The sequence below is a fragment of the Oncorhynchus clarkii genome, chromosome 16, assembly GCF_045791955.1.
Source record: "Oncorhynchus clarkii lewisi isolate Uvic-CL-2024 chromosome 16, UVic_Ocla_1.0, whole genome shotgun sequence".
Taxonomy (NCBI): Eukaryota; Metazoa; Chordata; class Actinopteri; order Salmoniformes; family Salmonidae; genus Oncorhynchus; species Oncorhynchus clarkii.
Genome location: NC_092162.1, coordinates 58,445,220 through 58,461,772, shown reverse-complemented (window position 1 = coordinate 58,461,772; position 16,553 = coordinate 58,445,220). Strand labels below are relative to the sequence as shown.

Sequence of the window (16,553 nt, the reverse complement as noted above, 5' to 3'; positions counted from 1 at the left end):
TCTAGAATGAATGCTAATTCTATGGACTAATGACCCTCTCCTTCTATTCATGGTCTCAATAAACAATGTTCCCCATATGAAACTAAAATTAACTGCATTTCACAGCAGCAATACATAATGTCTTTCTTGTAAGAATTCTTAGAAGTTGTTTTAGTATTTGTATAAGTGATATAAGTATATAATTAATAAGGATATTGCTAAGACCAGTGGTATCTGTTTTTCAAGTCTACTGTGTAGGAGTGGTACAGACAGGTTACCTAGCAGGATTTGAAGTATTATTACATTTTATAGGTACCATTCATGAGCAACGAGTGGGATTAAATGTGGCAGTATTACAATACATCGTCTTAAAGAATATCAAATAAACACATTATCCACGGCCACATACCTTCCTTAAGTATTTGTTTCTTTCTCTCCGCCCCTTTAGTCTCTGTCTCAACCCACCCCTCTCTCCCTGCCACTTTCAGAGAGAGAGCGAGAGAGAAAGAAAATGTGGTGGTTCGGATAACTGGGGCAAGGTAACTTGACAAGATAGAACACATCGAAGGGAAGGGAGCCCCTGGTTGCTCTCTAAACTCTTACTTAAAGGAACACTTACAAAGGTAATAGTAAAATAAGAAATAATACGTTGGTGTTGCTCACCCCTTCTGGGCTGTACACTTGTTTTGTGTTGTAGACCTGTTGGTGTAGGTTTTTCTAGTGTTCTCAGGTTGGTGATGAATGCGTCTTTTGTTTGTGTCAGACAGTGTTCAACAGAAAATGTTTTGGGTGCTAGCAGTTGATTCTGCAACCTTATTCTGCAGGCTATATTTGACTTTGTTCTATAGTGTTAATTATATATATATATATATATATATATATATATATATATATATATATATATATATATATTAAAATGGTGTAATATGAGACATTCTTACTGCCTTCGAGCTCCTTGAACAAATTCAAACCATCTTGTGTAAGAATGTTAGACTTCCGGTGCCGCCCAACATTTGTTTTCTATATTAATGCACATCTGTATATTTGTATGTTTTTATGAAAGTATTTGTTGTGTGTTTGTGTTTGGTGTGACATGGTCTTTTTGGTGAGCCAAATTCCTCTAACTAGCGAGGGAAGGGTCAGTAACTTCAGTTTAGTTCTACATTCAAGTTACACTTTTTTTTAAACCATTTTGACCAAGGCATAGTAATCACAGAGGCTTTGCTATTTCTTCCACATGATCAGTGATGCAGAAGCCTCTCATCCAGGATTGGGCACTGCAATCATCTGGTCTGTTGTTCTACAACTACGCAACAAAACCCCACAAGTCTGAACCCCTCTACGCTACATACTCCTGTTATTGGTTACCAGAGGAAGCTTAAAGCCTAATCTCTGCACCTGTAACAAAACATGAGGTGAGGAACTTTGAATGTCATTGAGTGACTGGATTGAATAACTTGAGTCTTTGTTGAAATGGTATTGAAGAGAAAAGTAACTATTGATTGGCTGATTGAATGCTGTTAGAACTGTTTTAGCCTATTGTTGCTTCCTCAAGTCTAATGGAATGATGGCATTAAAAACATTCTGGGTGTAGTCACTTGGAAAAATGCCACTGAGTAAAATTGGAGCTCAATTTAAAGAGTTGTTTAAAGAGTGTTGATTGACTGAGTATTGTTGCCATATTTACATATAGGGTACGGATGTTCTCACGGGCACATATACTACAGGAATTCCATCTGCGCTGTCAATCACTCGCTGCCAAGGACAACAGTGGTTTCTGGCAGAAGTTTGAGGTAAACCAATCTCAACCAGTCGTCTATTGAGTAATACCCTGGCTCTGTAATCCAGAAGTGTTTCCAAACTCCAGTATCCCCAACACACATTTTTGTTGTAGCCCCAGACAAGGACACCTGATTCAACTTGTTAACTAATCATCAAGCCCTCAATGAGTTGAATCAGGTGAGTTTGTCCAAGGCTACAACAAAAATGTGTACTGTTGGGGGTCCTGGAGGACTGGAGTTGACTATTGAGCCTTGGAGACTTTGTGCAGTGTCTGCTGTGGCAGTAAAGTCCCACTTTCATAGTGTCCCTTCAGTTGCTGTTTTTTCATTGTTCAGGAGCTGAATGATGTTGGTAAAGAGTTCACTACCAGGGCTGGAAACCTGGAGGCCAACAGAGAGAAGAACAGATACCCCTACATACTGCCTTGTGAGTATTATGGTACATACCATATCAGGGCACCACCACATGCTACCTCTGAGTAATAGTTTATTACCATGATAATATGACCTGCTGTATCTAAGCACAAACATTATCTTCACATCTATCCCATGTGTGGTAATGCTTCCCATTTTCTGATCACTTTGATTAATGGTCCCTGTGGTTTCAGATGACCACAGTCGAGTGAGGCTGTCCCTGCTAGACTCCCAGCTACACTCAGATTATATCAACGCTAGTTATGTCCCTGTGAGTACTCTGTCTGTCCGTCTGTCGCTGTATGTCTGTCTGTCTATTCATTCATTCATCAAGTCTGCGGTCTGTCTGTCTGCTCCTCAGGGTGGATGTACGGAGCGAGACTTCATTTGTACCCAGGGTCCTTTGCGCAGCACTATCGCTGACTTCTGGAGGATGGTATGGGAGCAGAACGTTAGGATCATCGTCATGGTGACCGCCCTGAAACAGAAGGACATGGTGAGTGAGGGATTTGATGGTGATGGGACACTGAACAATTCTCAAATGTATTAAACGTTCATGGGTAACATGTTGACTACATTCACAGCATCAAGTTTGACCCGTAAACTTGCATAGTTCTTCTGGTTTTATATTGGCCTCGTTGCCACCCATGAAGTTATGGAAAAGTCTTCGTAAGCATATTCTTGCCCCTGTTGATGTGGGTGCTGCACAGAGTTGTCATAGTGTCACATTTCCTGCTGTGCACACAGTAGTGTCTATACTTTTTATTAGTTAGACAACGTGTTGACCGTGTTTCTCCAGGTGCTGTGTGATGAGTACTGGCCAATGGAGCAAGGGACGGTGTCGTACGGAATGGTCCAGGTTACCACAGTGTCTCGTAAACGGCGTCCAGATTATTTCATCACCACCATTCACTTACGACAGGTGAGGCCTAGGTCCTGTCATTTCCTAGTTGTCCTATTTTATTGCAACAAAGACTATTAGTTTCAGCCACTGGTCAACAGATGTAGGCTATTTCCAAGATGAATTGTGTGTCTGAGTGGTAGATAGTGAGTTTGTCTGGTGTGTGTGTGTGTGTGGTTGTTCTGGTAGTGTGGTTGTGCTGATAGTGTGTGTCGTTTCAGCACGGTTTTCCCGTAGAGAGGACAGTAACACACTACTACTACGCTGCCTGGCCAGACCAGGGTGTACCCAATGACCTCTCCTCTCTCTGTGCTTTCACTGAGTATGTGAGGCAGCATCTGGACACTCTACCCCTTCTGGGGCCTGCAGTGGTACACTGCAGGTATGACCTCTCACCCAAACTCACCTAGCTTGCAAACTGTCTCACACTTTTTGTTTTCTGTGTCATTATTTATTAACCTCTACTTAGATTTTTGGCCTTGATATTTCTGTGACAGAAACATTTAAAAAAAAATACATTTGCAAGTATACAGTGTGCAGCACTGTCTTTTTTTGTTTATTAACTGAAAATAGCTGAATGCCAGAGTCACATTTCAATCATAGTCATTGTGGTGGTTCCTTAATATTTGCAGATATCTGTGTGTATGAATCTCAGTTGAGACAATATCTCTATATAAAGTATGTGTGCCGATTACACCTCTTTTTAAATGCTGTTTGTATCTCTCTGTGCCGATTACACCTCTTAAATGCTGCTGGTATCTCTCTCAGTGCAGGTGTGGGGCGGTCTGGGACGTTTGTCGCTCTGCTATGGCTGATGCAGCTGTGTGTGCGTGGCATCATGCCTGATGTTAGAGCCGCCGTGCAGGACCTGAGACGGCACAGAGTCATGATGGTCCAGAACCTGGTCAGTCCACAACTACTGAGAATATTGATGATTAGCTGAATCAGTTGTGTTGGGATAGAAACCCTGCCCCAGGACAGTGATTCATTAGGATCCTTGTTACACTGAAGGCCTGGAGACAAACTTCTTTTGATGCTGCATTGAAAGTAGTTTGTCTCTAGCCTCCCCATTTATTAAGTTGTGATAATGGTTCCTGATGACCTACTAGTACAATGTGAGGCTATATAACCCCTCAGAAAAGGATAGGGCAGCTGAAGGCTCCTCTCTGCTGGCAAGTTAGTCTAAGACCCCCCCAGGTCAAGAGCTCAGCTTATCACAATGTTCATGTCATCTTCATTAGCTGCAGAATGTTCTCAATGTTGTGTTCCCTCACTGAATGTACCCAGGAGCAGTATATACTGGTTCATCAGTGTCTAATGCACTGGCTGAGTGGAGGGAGTGTGGGACCTCTAAGGTGAGAACACAAAGCAAACACTCAAGTATTATCTTTTTTGCAAATGTTAATGTTTCAGATGGTAACAATGCCTATTGAAACAGACAGTATCATATTACACTGTGCTATTTGATTCCGCTGGCTATCAGAACTCTCAATATCTCAGCAGAGTACAGAGTCATGCTGGCCCTGCTCATGTTGATCGGGGGCAGGATCACCCCCTCACCACCTCAGGGCGATCAGGTCAGGGAAACCCGTCGAGGGGGAGGCGCAGGCGGCAACAGCACACACCCCATCCAGTCCAAACCCAACCACAAACCCAGAGCTCCGTGCAACAGCTGCTCAACCCTAGGAACTTGCTAAGAAGACTGCTGCCCCCCTCTATTCATATTAATCCACAAAAACACACTGAGGACTAATCGCACAAATGCACGCACCCAACACCTTAATCCGCATTTACACACCAATCTATAGCCACACCCTCATCTTCACTCAGTCACACACCTGGAGGGGCTAACTCCGTTTGAACAAACAATAGTACACACAAACATGTATCTACAAGTGAAACCACACATCCAAACTTTGCCAAGTGGGAATGGGCTGATTTATACCTCTCCAACACACCTGGGGTTGAGGGAAGATGTCCCGACCTAGGGACTACTGTACGTTGTGTGATTACATATAACAAGGCCTTTGACTGAGTGGGAAGGGGACTTGCCCTATGAGATTACTGTATGTGTGTGTGACAAAACACACAAAGGAGGCAGCCGCAACAACGGATCCATCTACTTCCTGGATCAGTCCGGCAGACATACGGAGGAACATGCCTCTCCGGTTGAACCTGTTCCTCCAGACTGGATTACCAATCATGAAGAACTAAGGCCTGAGGTAATGGGGGAGATATGTACTTGATCACAAATGGTGCTGAGACGCATCTATTCTCATGAATGCCTGACTGCAAAACCAAGATTGTCCCTATGTATAAGGTTGCAGCAATGTTGAAATGCATAGTAGTGTGCTGGAACAAGATTTGTACGATGTAGTACAACATTGCTACATGTGTCTCTCACTGCTTGTTTATCTTCTCGGTGAAAAACAGCCTCTACCACAATTTAGACCCTTGATTTACATTAGGAAAATGATATGAAAAACATTAAACTACTTTGTGCAGAAACTAAGCACTATTGTTCACGTTATCTCCAGAGAAAAACACAAACACGTGGTGAATCACTGCACGAAAGGTAATGTTTGAAAATCGCAGAGGCACTGTCATTCTCCATAAGGCTCTGACATAACATAAAGTAGACCTTGAAATATAGAAAATAAACAGAACAGTAGATGAAAACCCACATCTGTTTCATTCATCATGAACAGTACACTGGGGCCAGGAGTTTTTCCTGCTCAGGCCACTGTAATTAGAGCCAGGAGTTATCAGACCCTATATCCTGGCCAGGGAAAACTCCTGGTTCTATGACGTATAATACACATGCTACCAAGTGTACTACTTTATCAAGTACTATTAATGCTGTTAGACTCCCTCCTACGGTAGCTGCAGGCTGTAATGCACTGTATTGAGGTCAGAGAATAACAAAAGACCTAGGGGCTAACAGGCTGTATTAGCATAGGCAGAATCATTGAGAGCTTCCACCATTTTAATGTAGTCAACTGGGTGGGACCTCCAACTTCATTGGCTATTGACTCTGTTGGAGTCATGTCCTACCCAGTCATCAGGAGGGATGAGTAAAGAAAATGGACTATTTCAAAATGGATATTGTCATAATGGCACAGATGCAAAGAGGAGTCCTCCATCTTGCTCTATGGATGAGGTCCATGTAAGAAAGTGGTTTAATAGTCAACAATGACTGTAAGCCTGGGTCGCATTCAGAAGCTCACAACGTAGCAAAACATTTAACAGAAAGAAAAAGTCTGTTCTTATGACAAGTTTATGTGGAACACTTTCATTCACTGCCTGCCATAATCCATTAGGGGCCACAACAGCCCGAGCACCATTCAGTCAGTTCACTGTGCCTTCAGACAGTTCAGTAAGGTCATCACAGGTCTGTTCAGTCCAGTATCACACAGAGAAGGAGAGGAAAACAAAAGAGTAAAGCCCATCCTGGTTGTGAACTTGCAGGTGAGTCCATATATACACACACACACCTGTTCACAGCTGGGCAACAATGAGATCAGGAAAACTATTAAGAAAGAGGAAATGCAACAAAGAGAGGGTACTCATGACAATGACAAAGAAGCAGCAGTGTCTAGTTAACAGCAACATAAAAAAAACATGTATTTTACAGAATAAAACAGGAGAAATGCATATCCCTCAGTCTGTTGGTGAACAGAAAATAATTACAACAGTAATGCTTAAATGGAGAAAAAAAAAGAAAAAAAAAATCACAGGTTAGTTTTTCATAATGAATCTTGTTCTGGATGCAGCTCTGCAGTGGTTACTCGCTGGCACAACCACAAAGGCATAACATCTGATTTTAAACCTAACCACAACACTCAAATTAGACCCCAAAAAATTGAATTATGACAATATAGCCAATTTTGACTGCAGTTGGCCTATCTAAGGGGAAAACAAAGTTAGCCAACAGGACAAGACTCATGACGCATTAACCTGCAACTACTTCCTTTGGCAAAAATATTTGATGGAAAGGTTGTATCTAAGGCCGAGTTTACAAAGGCAGCCCTATTCTGATGTTCTGCCCAATAATTGGCAAAAGAGCTGATCTGGTCGGTCAAAAAAACTATTAGTGAAAAAATTTATATTGTATATAATCTAATTGGGCTGTCTGTGTAAACGCAACCTAAGGCTCGCAAGCGGTATTCTCTGTATGGATGAAAGTTAAGTATGCATCTTGGGATGCGCAGTGTACAAAACTTTAGGAACACCCGCTCTTTCCATGACAGACTGACCAGGTGAATCCAGGTGACAGCTAGGATCCCTTATTGATGTCACCTGTTACGTCCACTTCAAATCAGTGTAGAAACAGACAGGTTAACGAAGGATTTATAAGCCTTAAGACATGGATTGTGTGCCAGTGAGGGTCAGGCCTAGGGGCAGACCATGACAGACTGACCAGGTGAATCCAGGTGACAGCTAGGATCCCTTATTGATGTCACCTGTTACGTCCACTTCAAATCAGTGTAGAAACAGACAGGTTAACGAAGGATTTATAAGCCTTAAGACATGGATTGTGTGCCATTTGAGGGTCATTGGGCAAAACAACAGATTTTAGTGCCTTTGAACAGTGTAGGGCAGTATGGTGCCAGGCACATGAGTTTGAATGTGTCAAGATCTGCAACGCTGCTGGGTTTTTCCATGCTCAACAGTTTCCCATGTGTATCAAGGAAATCTAGCCAACTTGACAAAAGCATTGGAGTCAACATGGGCCAGCATCCCTGTAGAATGCCACTCAATATTAGGAAGGTGTTGCTAATGTTTTGTACACTGCATGCGCTATACACTAGTACTTCCCAATCCTCTTCTCAGGGACCACCAGAAGTTTCAACTTTTGATTTTAGCCAGAAACTCGTACAACTGATTAAATTAGTCAAGGAGTTGATGATTAGCAGACTAATTGAATCAGGTGTGCCAGTTTAAGGCTACAACAAAAATCTGAAACATTTGTTCGTCCCCGAGGAGAGGGTTGGGAAATCCTGCTATACACAGACAATTAACATATACATACATTTAAAACGCCCACACCAATAGAAATCCACTTTTTCGGGGTGAAAGACAATTGCCAGAGCTTACCCATGACGTTGCACAACGATGTGAATCAATAAATCATCGTTTTAGTCAAAGTATGATATTTGGGCTTGAAGTGACAAATCCAAATGTGTAACTTCGGACGTTTCCATGAGGCTTACATGCCTTTTTCTATGAGGTGACGTGCAAATTATTTTCACCCTGTTTCACTTCGGGGCTGGGCTTTATTTAAATGTTATCGCCCACCAACATGGCAATATTTATTAAATCAGAAACACCTGCTGCAAAGTTCTTCCTAATCGAGAGTCATCTGAGAAACAAACAGCTTTTCTCTGTAGCCTACACTTGAGTTTCCACTAGATAAAAACAGTCACAAAGTCAACATTGGCTATATCATACATACAAATTCATGAAAACAAAAAGTAGCTTATTTTTTTACCGTAAGGATAGGCTAAGGTTAGCAGTGTGGTTAAGGTGAGAGTTGGGTTTAAAATCAGATTTTAAGATCATGTTGAAATAGAAAGGGTTTATGACTTTGTGGCTGTGTTAACTAGTGACGACCCTACACTTGGCCACCTTGCCACGGAGCAAATTAAGATAAGGGGAGCAAACTAATGTTTTTACCAGAAAATTATCACAATCCCTTGGATAATGTGTGAAGTTATAATTATTTTTGAGCCGTCAGGAGGGATGGACCAATGAATTATAGGCCTACTCGTGAATAAACATTCCATAACTGCAGTTGGCAGTAAATCGCTTTACAACCTTGGCTTTATACTGTTCAAACACCACACTCCGGGTGGCAGTAGGAACCCTTTCAGTTCGTTTGCCAACTCATAGAAGAAGAAGAAGAAAATGTACTACTTCAAAATAGAGATGGCCTCAATGACCCTGCCCATGCTCTCACCGACGCCATAATGATGCGATGTTTAAGTCAATGGTCTTTCCCCTCCTCCAGTCCTGCTAGTGTATGTTGGCAACAGCTTCCTGGATCTCTCTCACGATAAGGCAGCGAGCGAGGATGTGCTCCATCTGCTCTCTGTTGATTGGCTGGGTGGAGTACCACAGGGGGCTGTTGGGCGCCACCACGGGTTCAGGGTTCAGGTAGAAGGCGTCGTTGCGGCCTTTAGCACTCTGTGGACTGAGAGAGAGAAGGAGAGAGAGAGAGAGAGAGAGGTTAGTATTATGTGACAAATGGAAAAAAAAGTCCATGTTAACTGCCATTTATCAGTTTTCCATTCTAAAATATAATGGGAAATCCTACTGCGTGGTATGACTGCTAGGGGCAATGAAGTTCTACCGCAATAGTCCGGGTAGCTATTTGGTTAACTATTTAGCAGTCTTAAGGCTTGGGGATAGACGCTGTTCACTGTCCTGTTGCACCAGAAATGGTGCATCGGCACTGTTTGCCGTGCGGTAGCAGAGAGAAGTCTGACTTGCGTGGCTGGAATCTTGACAATTTTTAGGGCCTTCCATCTACTGATTAAAAGGAGAAGAATTTTTGCATTCTAATGCTGCTAAATTTATGCCCCAACTCCCATTATAAAGTAAATAACACCATGTTGAAACGGGAGTAAATGTCAAACAGTGATATTGATGAGAAAGATGCACCTGTTTCAGCAGTGCGAGTCATGGCTCAAATGGTGCTTGCATTTAGCAAATTACAACTCAAATAGGTCATTGGCAATGGCTGCAATCATTTCTGTAATCAGCACTTTCTTTTCCAACTGTTAAGGACGATTACGTGCGGAGCACTTTATATCCGTCACAAATAATTTAAAAGACGCATATCCCCTTTTAACGTCACAGCATTGTTGCGTTAGGTAGGTAAAAAAAAAATCGAATAAATCCCATTACGACGATGATCGGGACCGGTTATTGGTAGTTTTGTGATAACTGAATTGTGATTTAAATTTCATTCGTTAGGGATTTTCTTAATGTTAATGATAAAATTTAGTTTAAAAAAAATTTAACGTTCACACCCCTAGTTGTATATTAGTGTTCTACAAATATCAGGCTAGATTCAGAGGCATTATGTACCCTTCAACTGTTTCCTTCACACCCTTACTCATTGTCCCTCAACTCACCATTTGAAGAGGTAGAAGTCGTAGAGTTTGATGGGGCAGCGCAGAGGGTTCTCTGGGTGCTCCAACTGCTCTGCATACATGTCATCTGTCACTACGGGAGAGGGGTTAAAGGTTACCACCAAGTTTCTGCATGTCACAAAGAGCCATGTACAGTATTTGACCCCTGGTTCTCCTGTCCTGGGGCTGGGTGACCACTCACCTTTCTGTCCTATCTGGTGCTGGCCAACAGGCTTCAGGTAGCGGATGCTGGTGCACTTGTCTTTGGGGTTGTTGGGGCTCTTCCTGGTGTGTCTCAGGACCTTGGAGAAGGCCAGCTTCAGATGCTGCTCCACAGTCTTCAGCTGGAAGTACCTAGGGGGGACAAACAGGTGTTAGATACATGCATTTTGTGTGTGTGTGTGTGTGTGTGTATATGTGTGTAACTTACTCACTTGGTGTTGAAGAACATCAGCGTAGTCAGTAGCGTTGCAGGGGAATGGGCACCCAGCTGTTTACACTCCCACAGCATCTCCTCTGTCACCTGACTGGCGATGAGGTAACCTGGGCCAGGAAGTGATAAAACAGCAAAAAACATGAAACACCTGACATGTTTTATTCATCACTAATTCATACAGGTGATATGTACAATGTGTATGGTTGGGCTCTAATGGACTATACCGATTTCTGTTCTTACCTAGTGGATGGACGCTTGGCCTCCATGGCTCCAGTATCCGATGCAGACACTGGGAGAAGCGCCCGTAGTATGGGTCTGAAAACACGTCATCCACACGACCATTATCAACCAGATACTACAGAGAAAGACAGGAAAGACAAGAGAGTAAAAAGATAGTTAGAAAATATGCAGTAGCTTCCATTATAGTTACTATATTCCTGTGTGTGTGTGGGGCACCTTCTGTATGCAGAGGAAGACGTAATAGAGAACGTCAGCCCCATAAGTCTCTCCCTCCAGCCCTCGGGCCTCCTGGCACATGTGAGACAGACCCACACTGAGCTCAGCAACCGCACACGACACCAGGTCCTCCTGGAACCTCAGTGCCTGCCGGCCTACAGACACACACAAGTATAAACAGTCAATGGGGAGCTGGCTAGCGAGGGGGTAGACATACTGTCCGACAAAAAAAGGTGAGTGTGAGTGTACTTACGGCCAATGGGAGCTAGTTTGTTGATCTCGTCCTTGTCCAGCTCAGCGTTCTTCCTCTGGGCCCAGAGCTTCCACACGTCAAGCCCCTCCTCAGGCTTCAGAGAACAGGGAAGCATCATCTCTGTATGCCCCTGGCCCTCCATCTCTGCTACTGCCATGGTCTGACCCTGCGCAGACACACCAGGGCTATCAGTATGCAAAACAAATGCAGCAAGAGACCAGGTCATTCAAGTTAAGACCTCTAAACAGAAATTAAATCAGGATTATAAATTATATCAATCTTGATATAGATGTTTGGGGCTTGTAGAATTATAATCTGTAGCTACTGAATAAAGTGACCTGTAGTTGCTGTGTGTCCTGGACCTGCACCCCTCCCTGTGTGTGCAGCACCTGCTGCTGGGGGTCCCAGATGAGCGACTGCGTGGTGTTGCCGTACCCTTGCACTGCCACAGGGATGTGGATGTTCCCGTGCATGAACTGGGCCGGGAATAGAGAGTTGGCCGCCACTGTCTGGTATTGCACTTCTTCATGACCCACCGACGACCCCGTCATCGTGGAAACTGCATGACTCGAGCCGATCGTAACTTGCGTTGGCGTAGTGTGTGCCATTGTCGTTGTAGTCCCCCCACCAACCTGCACAGCGCTGTATGCTTCCTGGGGGATGGCGATGTGTGTGACACCGCCCTGATCACGTGACCCTGGCGGGGCAGAGTAGACTGGGATGGTCCAGGTCTCTCCAGTGGGGCTGGTGATGGTACCTGTAGCACTGTACAGGTGGCTGCTATCTACAGTCAACACGTCTGGCCTCAGAGATACGTAGCTCTGCTGCTGTCCCTGACCCTGGGGGATTGCTAGCACAGTGGCCAGCTGCTGACCAGGCAGGGCGTAGGACACTGTGATGGGCATGTCCACCTTACGCTTCTTGGCTGGCTGGAGGGGGGAGGTGGTCTGGATGGTGTTTCCCCGGGGAGAGCCCTGCTGCTGGGAGGGGGAGAGAGCTCCCACCGTCTGTATCTGGATCTGTTGACCACCCGCCACCGCTGCCATCAACTGGGCCTGCAGCTGTGAGAGAGAGATGTTAAAATACAGTGCCTTGCGAAAGTATTCGGCCCCCTTGAACGTTGAGACCTTTTGCCACATTTCAGGCTTCAAACATAAAGATATAAAACTGTATTTTTTTGTGAACAATCAACAACAAGTGGGACACAATCATGAAGTGGAACGACATTTATAGGATATTTCAAACTTTTTTAACAAATCAAAAACTGAAAAATTGGGCGTGCAAAATTATTCAGCCCCTTTACTTTCAGTGCAGCAAACTCTCTCCAGAAGTTCAGTGAGGATCTCTGAATGATCCAATGTTGACCTAAATGACTAATGATGATAAATACAATCCACCTGTGTGTAATCAAGTCTCCGTATAAATGCACCTGCACTGTGATAATCTCAGAGGTCCGTTAAAAGCGCAGAGAGCATCATGAAGAACAAGGAACACACCAGGCAGGTCCGAGATACTGTTGTGAAGAAGTTTAAAGCCGGATTTGGATACAAAAATATTTCCCAAGCTTTAAACATCCCAAGGAGCACTGTGCAAGCGATAATATTGAAATGGAAGGAGTATCAGACCACTGCAAATCTACCAAGACCTGGCCGTCCCTCTAAACTTTCAGCTCATACAAGGAGAAGACTGATCAGAGATGCAGCCAAGAGGCCCATGATCACTCTGGATGAACTGCAGAGATCTACAGCTGAGGTGGGAGACTCTGTCCATAGGACAACAATCAGTCGTATATTGCACAAATCTGGCCTTTATGGAAGAGTGGCAAGAAGAAAGCCATTTCTTAAAGATATCCATAAAATGTGTCGTTTAAAGTTTGCCACAAGCCACCTGGGAGACACACCAAACATGTGGAAGAAGGTGCTCTGGTCAGATGAAACCAAAATTGAACTTTTTGGCAACAATGCAAAACGTTATGTTTGGCGTAAAAGCAACACAGCTCATCACCCTGAACACACCATACCCACTGTCAAACATGGTGGTGGCAGCATCATGGTTTGGGCCTGCTTTTCTTCAGCAGGGACAGGGAAGATGGTTAAAATTGATGGGAAGATGGATGGAGCCAAATACAGGACCATTCTGGAAGAAAACCTGATGGAGTCTGCAAAAGACCTGAGACTGGGACGGAGATTTGTCTTCCAACAAGACAATGCTCCAAAACATAAAGCAAAATCTACAATGGAATGGTTCAAAAATAAACATATCCAGGTGTTAGAATGGCCAAGTCAAAGTCCAGACCTGAATCCAATCGAGAATCTGTGGAAAGAACTGAAAACTGCTGTTCACAAATGCTCTCCATCCAACCTCACTGAGCTCGAGCTGTTTTGCAAGGAGGAATGGGAAAAAATGTCAGTCTCTCGATGTGCAAAACTGATAGAGACATACCCCAAGCGACTTACAGCTGTAATCACAGCAAAAGGTGGCGCTACAAAGTATTAACTTAAGGGGGCTGAATAATTTTGCACGCCCAATTTTTCAGTTTTTGATTTGTTAAAAAAGTTTGAAATATCCAATAAATGTCGTTCCACTTCATGAATGTGTCCCACTTGTTGTTGATTCTTCACAAAAAAATACAGTTTTATATCTTTATGTTTGAAGCCTGAAATGTGGCAAAAGGTCGCAAAGTTCAAGGGGGCCGAATACTTTCGCAAGGCACTGTACATTATCCGTAAAGTATATGTGTACACCAACTGGAATGTGTGTTTACCTGTTGGTGCTGTTCTTCTGTGAGGTCCCCGGACTGTATTAGCTGGGCTGTGGTGACCCCCTGTAGCTGTTGATTGGAGGAGGAGGGCAGCTGCAGCACCTGGCCCCCCACCCCAACCACTTGGCCCTGATGTTGCCCCCCGATCTGCACCTACAGGAGACATATACATTTCAGTTAACCAGGATAGTCATAGGCTCTCAGCAATAATTGGCACTCATTTTTAGAAGAGTGGCAGGGACAGAGCGAGAGAGTGAGAAAGACAAAAATAGTAGATGATTATACCTGTATTATGTCTTGGCCTTGGTGCATGGCTGTGGTCATATTTGGTGAGAGCTGCTGCTGTGCTGCCATCACCTGTTGCTGGGACCCCTGTACCTGCTGTTGCTGAAGGTAGAGCACAGGGTGGTTTTATTATAATATGGATCATGTCACCAAATCCATCTCGTCTTTCACAAACTCGACATTCTCTTTTCCTCACTCTGTCTCTTACCGGACAGGCCAGTTCCAGCAGTGACCCAGCCACCTCGGTGTTGTCTGTGTATATGCAGTTTGCTCCCTGCTGGTACACCGTAGTGGTGGTAGTGGTTGTGGCGGTAGCACCGCTCTGATGATTGAACTCCTGCAGTGCCTCAGGGCCCTTGTTGGCCAGGGACTCCAGGAACTCCTTCATCCGATGCTGGGGGACACTGCGGGCCTTCAGCCTCACCAGATCCTCAAACGAGCCCCCCGAACCCTCCATGTTATTCATCACAGCCCAACGCTACTCTTCTACAGAGGATAGGATGGGGTGCCTGTGTTTGTCATAGACAAGACACGTCAGTTATTTACCTTAAACCTGCAGTAATCTACTTACTGTCATGAAGGCTTAAAGGGCAACTCCAAAATATGCAAAAAAAAAAGCACATTTCTACATATTATAGAAATAAATCAAGTTAAAAAGTTCTACCCGAAAACATCAAATGCCAAAACATTTAAAAAAAACAACTGATTTTCAAACTGAGATATAAGTTGATGTGGGGAGCAAGAAAAATATATCGTTGCAGGTTTTGAAAATCAGTTTCTTACTTTTAATCCTACCCTGTGATGTCAGAGAAGCATTTTTTAGGACCTTATGTTTTTATCACAGATCATAGAAACGTGCCGTTTTCACATATTTAGACAAAGGTTACAATGAATATAAGTTACAATGAATATGTAAATAGGGTTGTGGTACACTACAGTTCTGTCACAAAAAAAATAGCTTTAATTTTGGACGGAAATTAACGTTTTAGGAAAATAATATTTGCTGACAGACAAGGGGGTAACTTTTGTGGCCGTTCAATCACTACCAATCGGTATTAGGTGGCCTTAGACTCCGTTTTGTCCGGACAGGACTATGAGAGGTTGAAGGCAGGAATGTTTACATCTGACAGAAGCTAAATGTTAATTCTGCTAGCATGGGGTATCGGGATTCGGGGGGTGCTGCAAAAGCGTTGTATCAACTCAGAGGAATTAAATAATCCACTCGGAAGTCGGAACAATGAAAACTGTTCAGTGACAGTCGAGGTCAGGGCGTGCGCTCACCAGGTAGGTCTTGTCCTGGTTCTTCGCTCGAGCAGGTCGGTTGCGAGAACACCGAACGAAGATGAAACAATCTCACATTTGACTGGGTGTGAATTAAGTAATTGTTCATATTGTCATTGATACTGAACAAATGCCAAGTGTAAATTAACTACTGTTGCTAAAGGCGAAATACGGGTGCTGTAAATCTACTGTAGCTAGTTAACGTTACAAGCTAACTGACGTTAGCGGACTACGGTATTTTGCTCGTTCCCGTGGAGTCCCTTCCTCCCTACCGGCATACTAAACAAACAGAATATGCAGGTCTTGAGCAAATCAAATACGCCATGTTAATGAAAGCACAAAATAGATAATGTGTCGAATAGAACGTCAGTATAAAACGTGTTAAATTCAGTAACAGTATAGCTCGCTCCTCTCCTCCCTGCCTTTACTGTTACCTCTCTTCTCCCAGGCCGACCAAATCCACTCTCTATCCGCCCAGAAATGCAGCTCCACAAGCCAGTAGCAGCGTTTTTCTTGTGCATAAGAGAGATACAAATTGTCTCAGTGATCTTTTAGACTTGGATTTTTCACGGTTTCTTGCTATTTTGTTTATTATTTTTCCTTTTATTTTGCAGTCAGATTTCACTGGGCGCCATTTTACAACAGCACAACCTTTCGTCCAATCAGATGGCGTTCTACTGCGGCGTGTTGCTAACGCGAGATTGCCCTCTTCAGATTCCGCGATAAATTGATGTGACGGTCATTTTAAAGGGGACATGCAGTGCAACATGCCACACGTATCACAACCTCGTGACAAAAACGCTTCCAGATGAAGCATAACTCAAGATTAAATAGCAATCTAATTGCTTTAAAGTGTGAATTAAATGTATT

General features: G+C 43.7%; 2 protein-coding genes across 11 annotated transcripts; one reads left to right on the top strand and one right to left on the bottom strand.

The window, feature by feature from the left end:
• Positions 1 to 459: 459 nt before the first annotated feature.
• On the top strand, positions 460 to 5,758 carry LOC139368819 (receptor-type tyrosine-protein phosphatase V-like). Of its 5 annotated transcripts, none has more exons than XM_071108208.1 (11): positions 460 to 513; positions 1,225 to 1,394; positions 1,673 to 1,772; positions 2,097 to 2,187; positions 2,369 to 2,445; positions 2,536 to 2,670; positions 2,974 to 3,096; positions 3,297 to 3,457; positions 3,844 to 3,979; positions 4,363 to 4,430; positions 4,579 to 5,758. In XM_071108208.1, exons 2-11 carry the CDS (start codon positions 1,390 to 1,392, stop codon positions 4,826 to 4,828), a joined length of 1,146 nt encoding a protein of 381 aa, XP_070964309.1. In that variant the 5' UTR covers positions 460 to 513; positions 1,225 to 1,389; the 3' UTR covers positions 4,829 to 5,758. The 5 variants fall into 5 exon arrangements, with proteins under 5 accessions (XP_070964309.1, XP_070964306.1, XP_070964305.1 ...); XM_071108207.1 differs by having other exon boundaries at positions 487 to 602; positions 4,576 to 4,952; XM_071108205.1 differs by having other exon boundaries at positions 2,369 to 2,670; positions 4,576 to 4,955.
• Positions 4,462 to 16,364, bottom strand: LOC139368818 (transcriptional regulator QRICH1-like). 6 transcript variants are annotated; one of them, XR_011627019.1, is made up of 13 exons: positions 16,118 to 16,364; positions 14,611 to 14,911; positions 14,403 to 14,504; positions 14,121 to 14,270; positions 11,695 to 12,417; positions 11,357 to 11,522; positions 11,104 to 11,258; positions 10,888 to 11,002; positions 10,642 to 10,754; positions 10,414 to 10,565; positions 10,215 to 10,305; positions 7,539 to 9,268; positions 4,462 to 7,374 (listed from the first exon to the last, which is right to left on the bottom strand). XR_011627019.1 is itself a non-coding variant. In XM_071108200.1 (12 exons), exons 2-12 carry the CDS (start codon positions 14,866 to 14,868, stop codon positions 9,091 to 9,093), a joined length of 2,199 nt encoding a protein of 732 aa, XP_070964301.1. In that variant the 5' UTR covers positions 14,869 to 14,911; positions 16,118 to 16,364; the 3' UTR covers positions 6,335 to 9,090. The 6 variants fall into 6 exon arrangements, 4 of the variants coding, with proteins under 4 accessions (XP_070964301.1, XP_070964300.1, XP_070964303.1 ...); XR_011627018.1 differs by having other exon boundaries at positions 5,464 to 7,374; positions 10,646 to 10,754; XM_071108200.1 differs by having other exon boundaries at positions 6,335 to 9,268; positions 10,646 to 10,754.
• Positions 16,365 to 16,553: the final 189 nt, after the last annotated feature.

Excerpts from the sequence above, each read along its gene's own strand:
- LOC139368818 (XM_071108199.1), bottom strand. The coding sequence starts at position 14,868 with ATGAATAACATGGAGGGTTCGGGGGGCTCGTTTGAGGATCTGGTGAGG. Across the intron at positions 11,259-11,356 it reads CAAACTAGCTCCCATTGGCC|GCCGGCAGGCACTGAGGTTC; the intron begins GTAAGTACACTC and ends GTGTGTCTGTAG. Across the intron at positions 10,306-10,413 it reads GCACCAGATAGGACAGAAAG|TGACAGATGACATGTATGCA; the intron begins GTGAGTGGTCAC and ends CCTCTCCCGTAG.
- LOC139368819 (XM_071108205.1), top strand. Across the intron at positions 1,773-2,096 it reads GTTTCTGGCAGAAGTTTGAG|GAGCTGAATGATGTTGGTAA; the intron begins GTAAACCAATCT and ends TTCATTGTTCAG. Across the intron at positions 4,431-4,575 it reads GGGAGTGTGGGACCTCTAAG|CAGAGTACAGAGTCATGCTG; the intron begins GTGAGAACACAA and ends TCAATATCTCAG.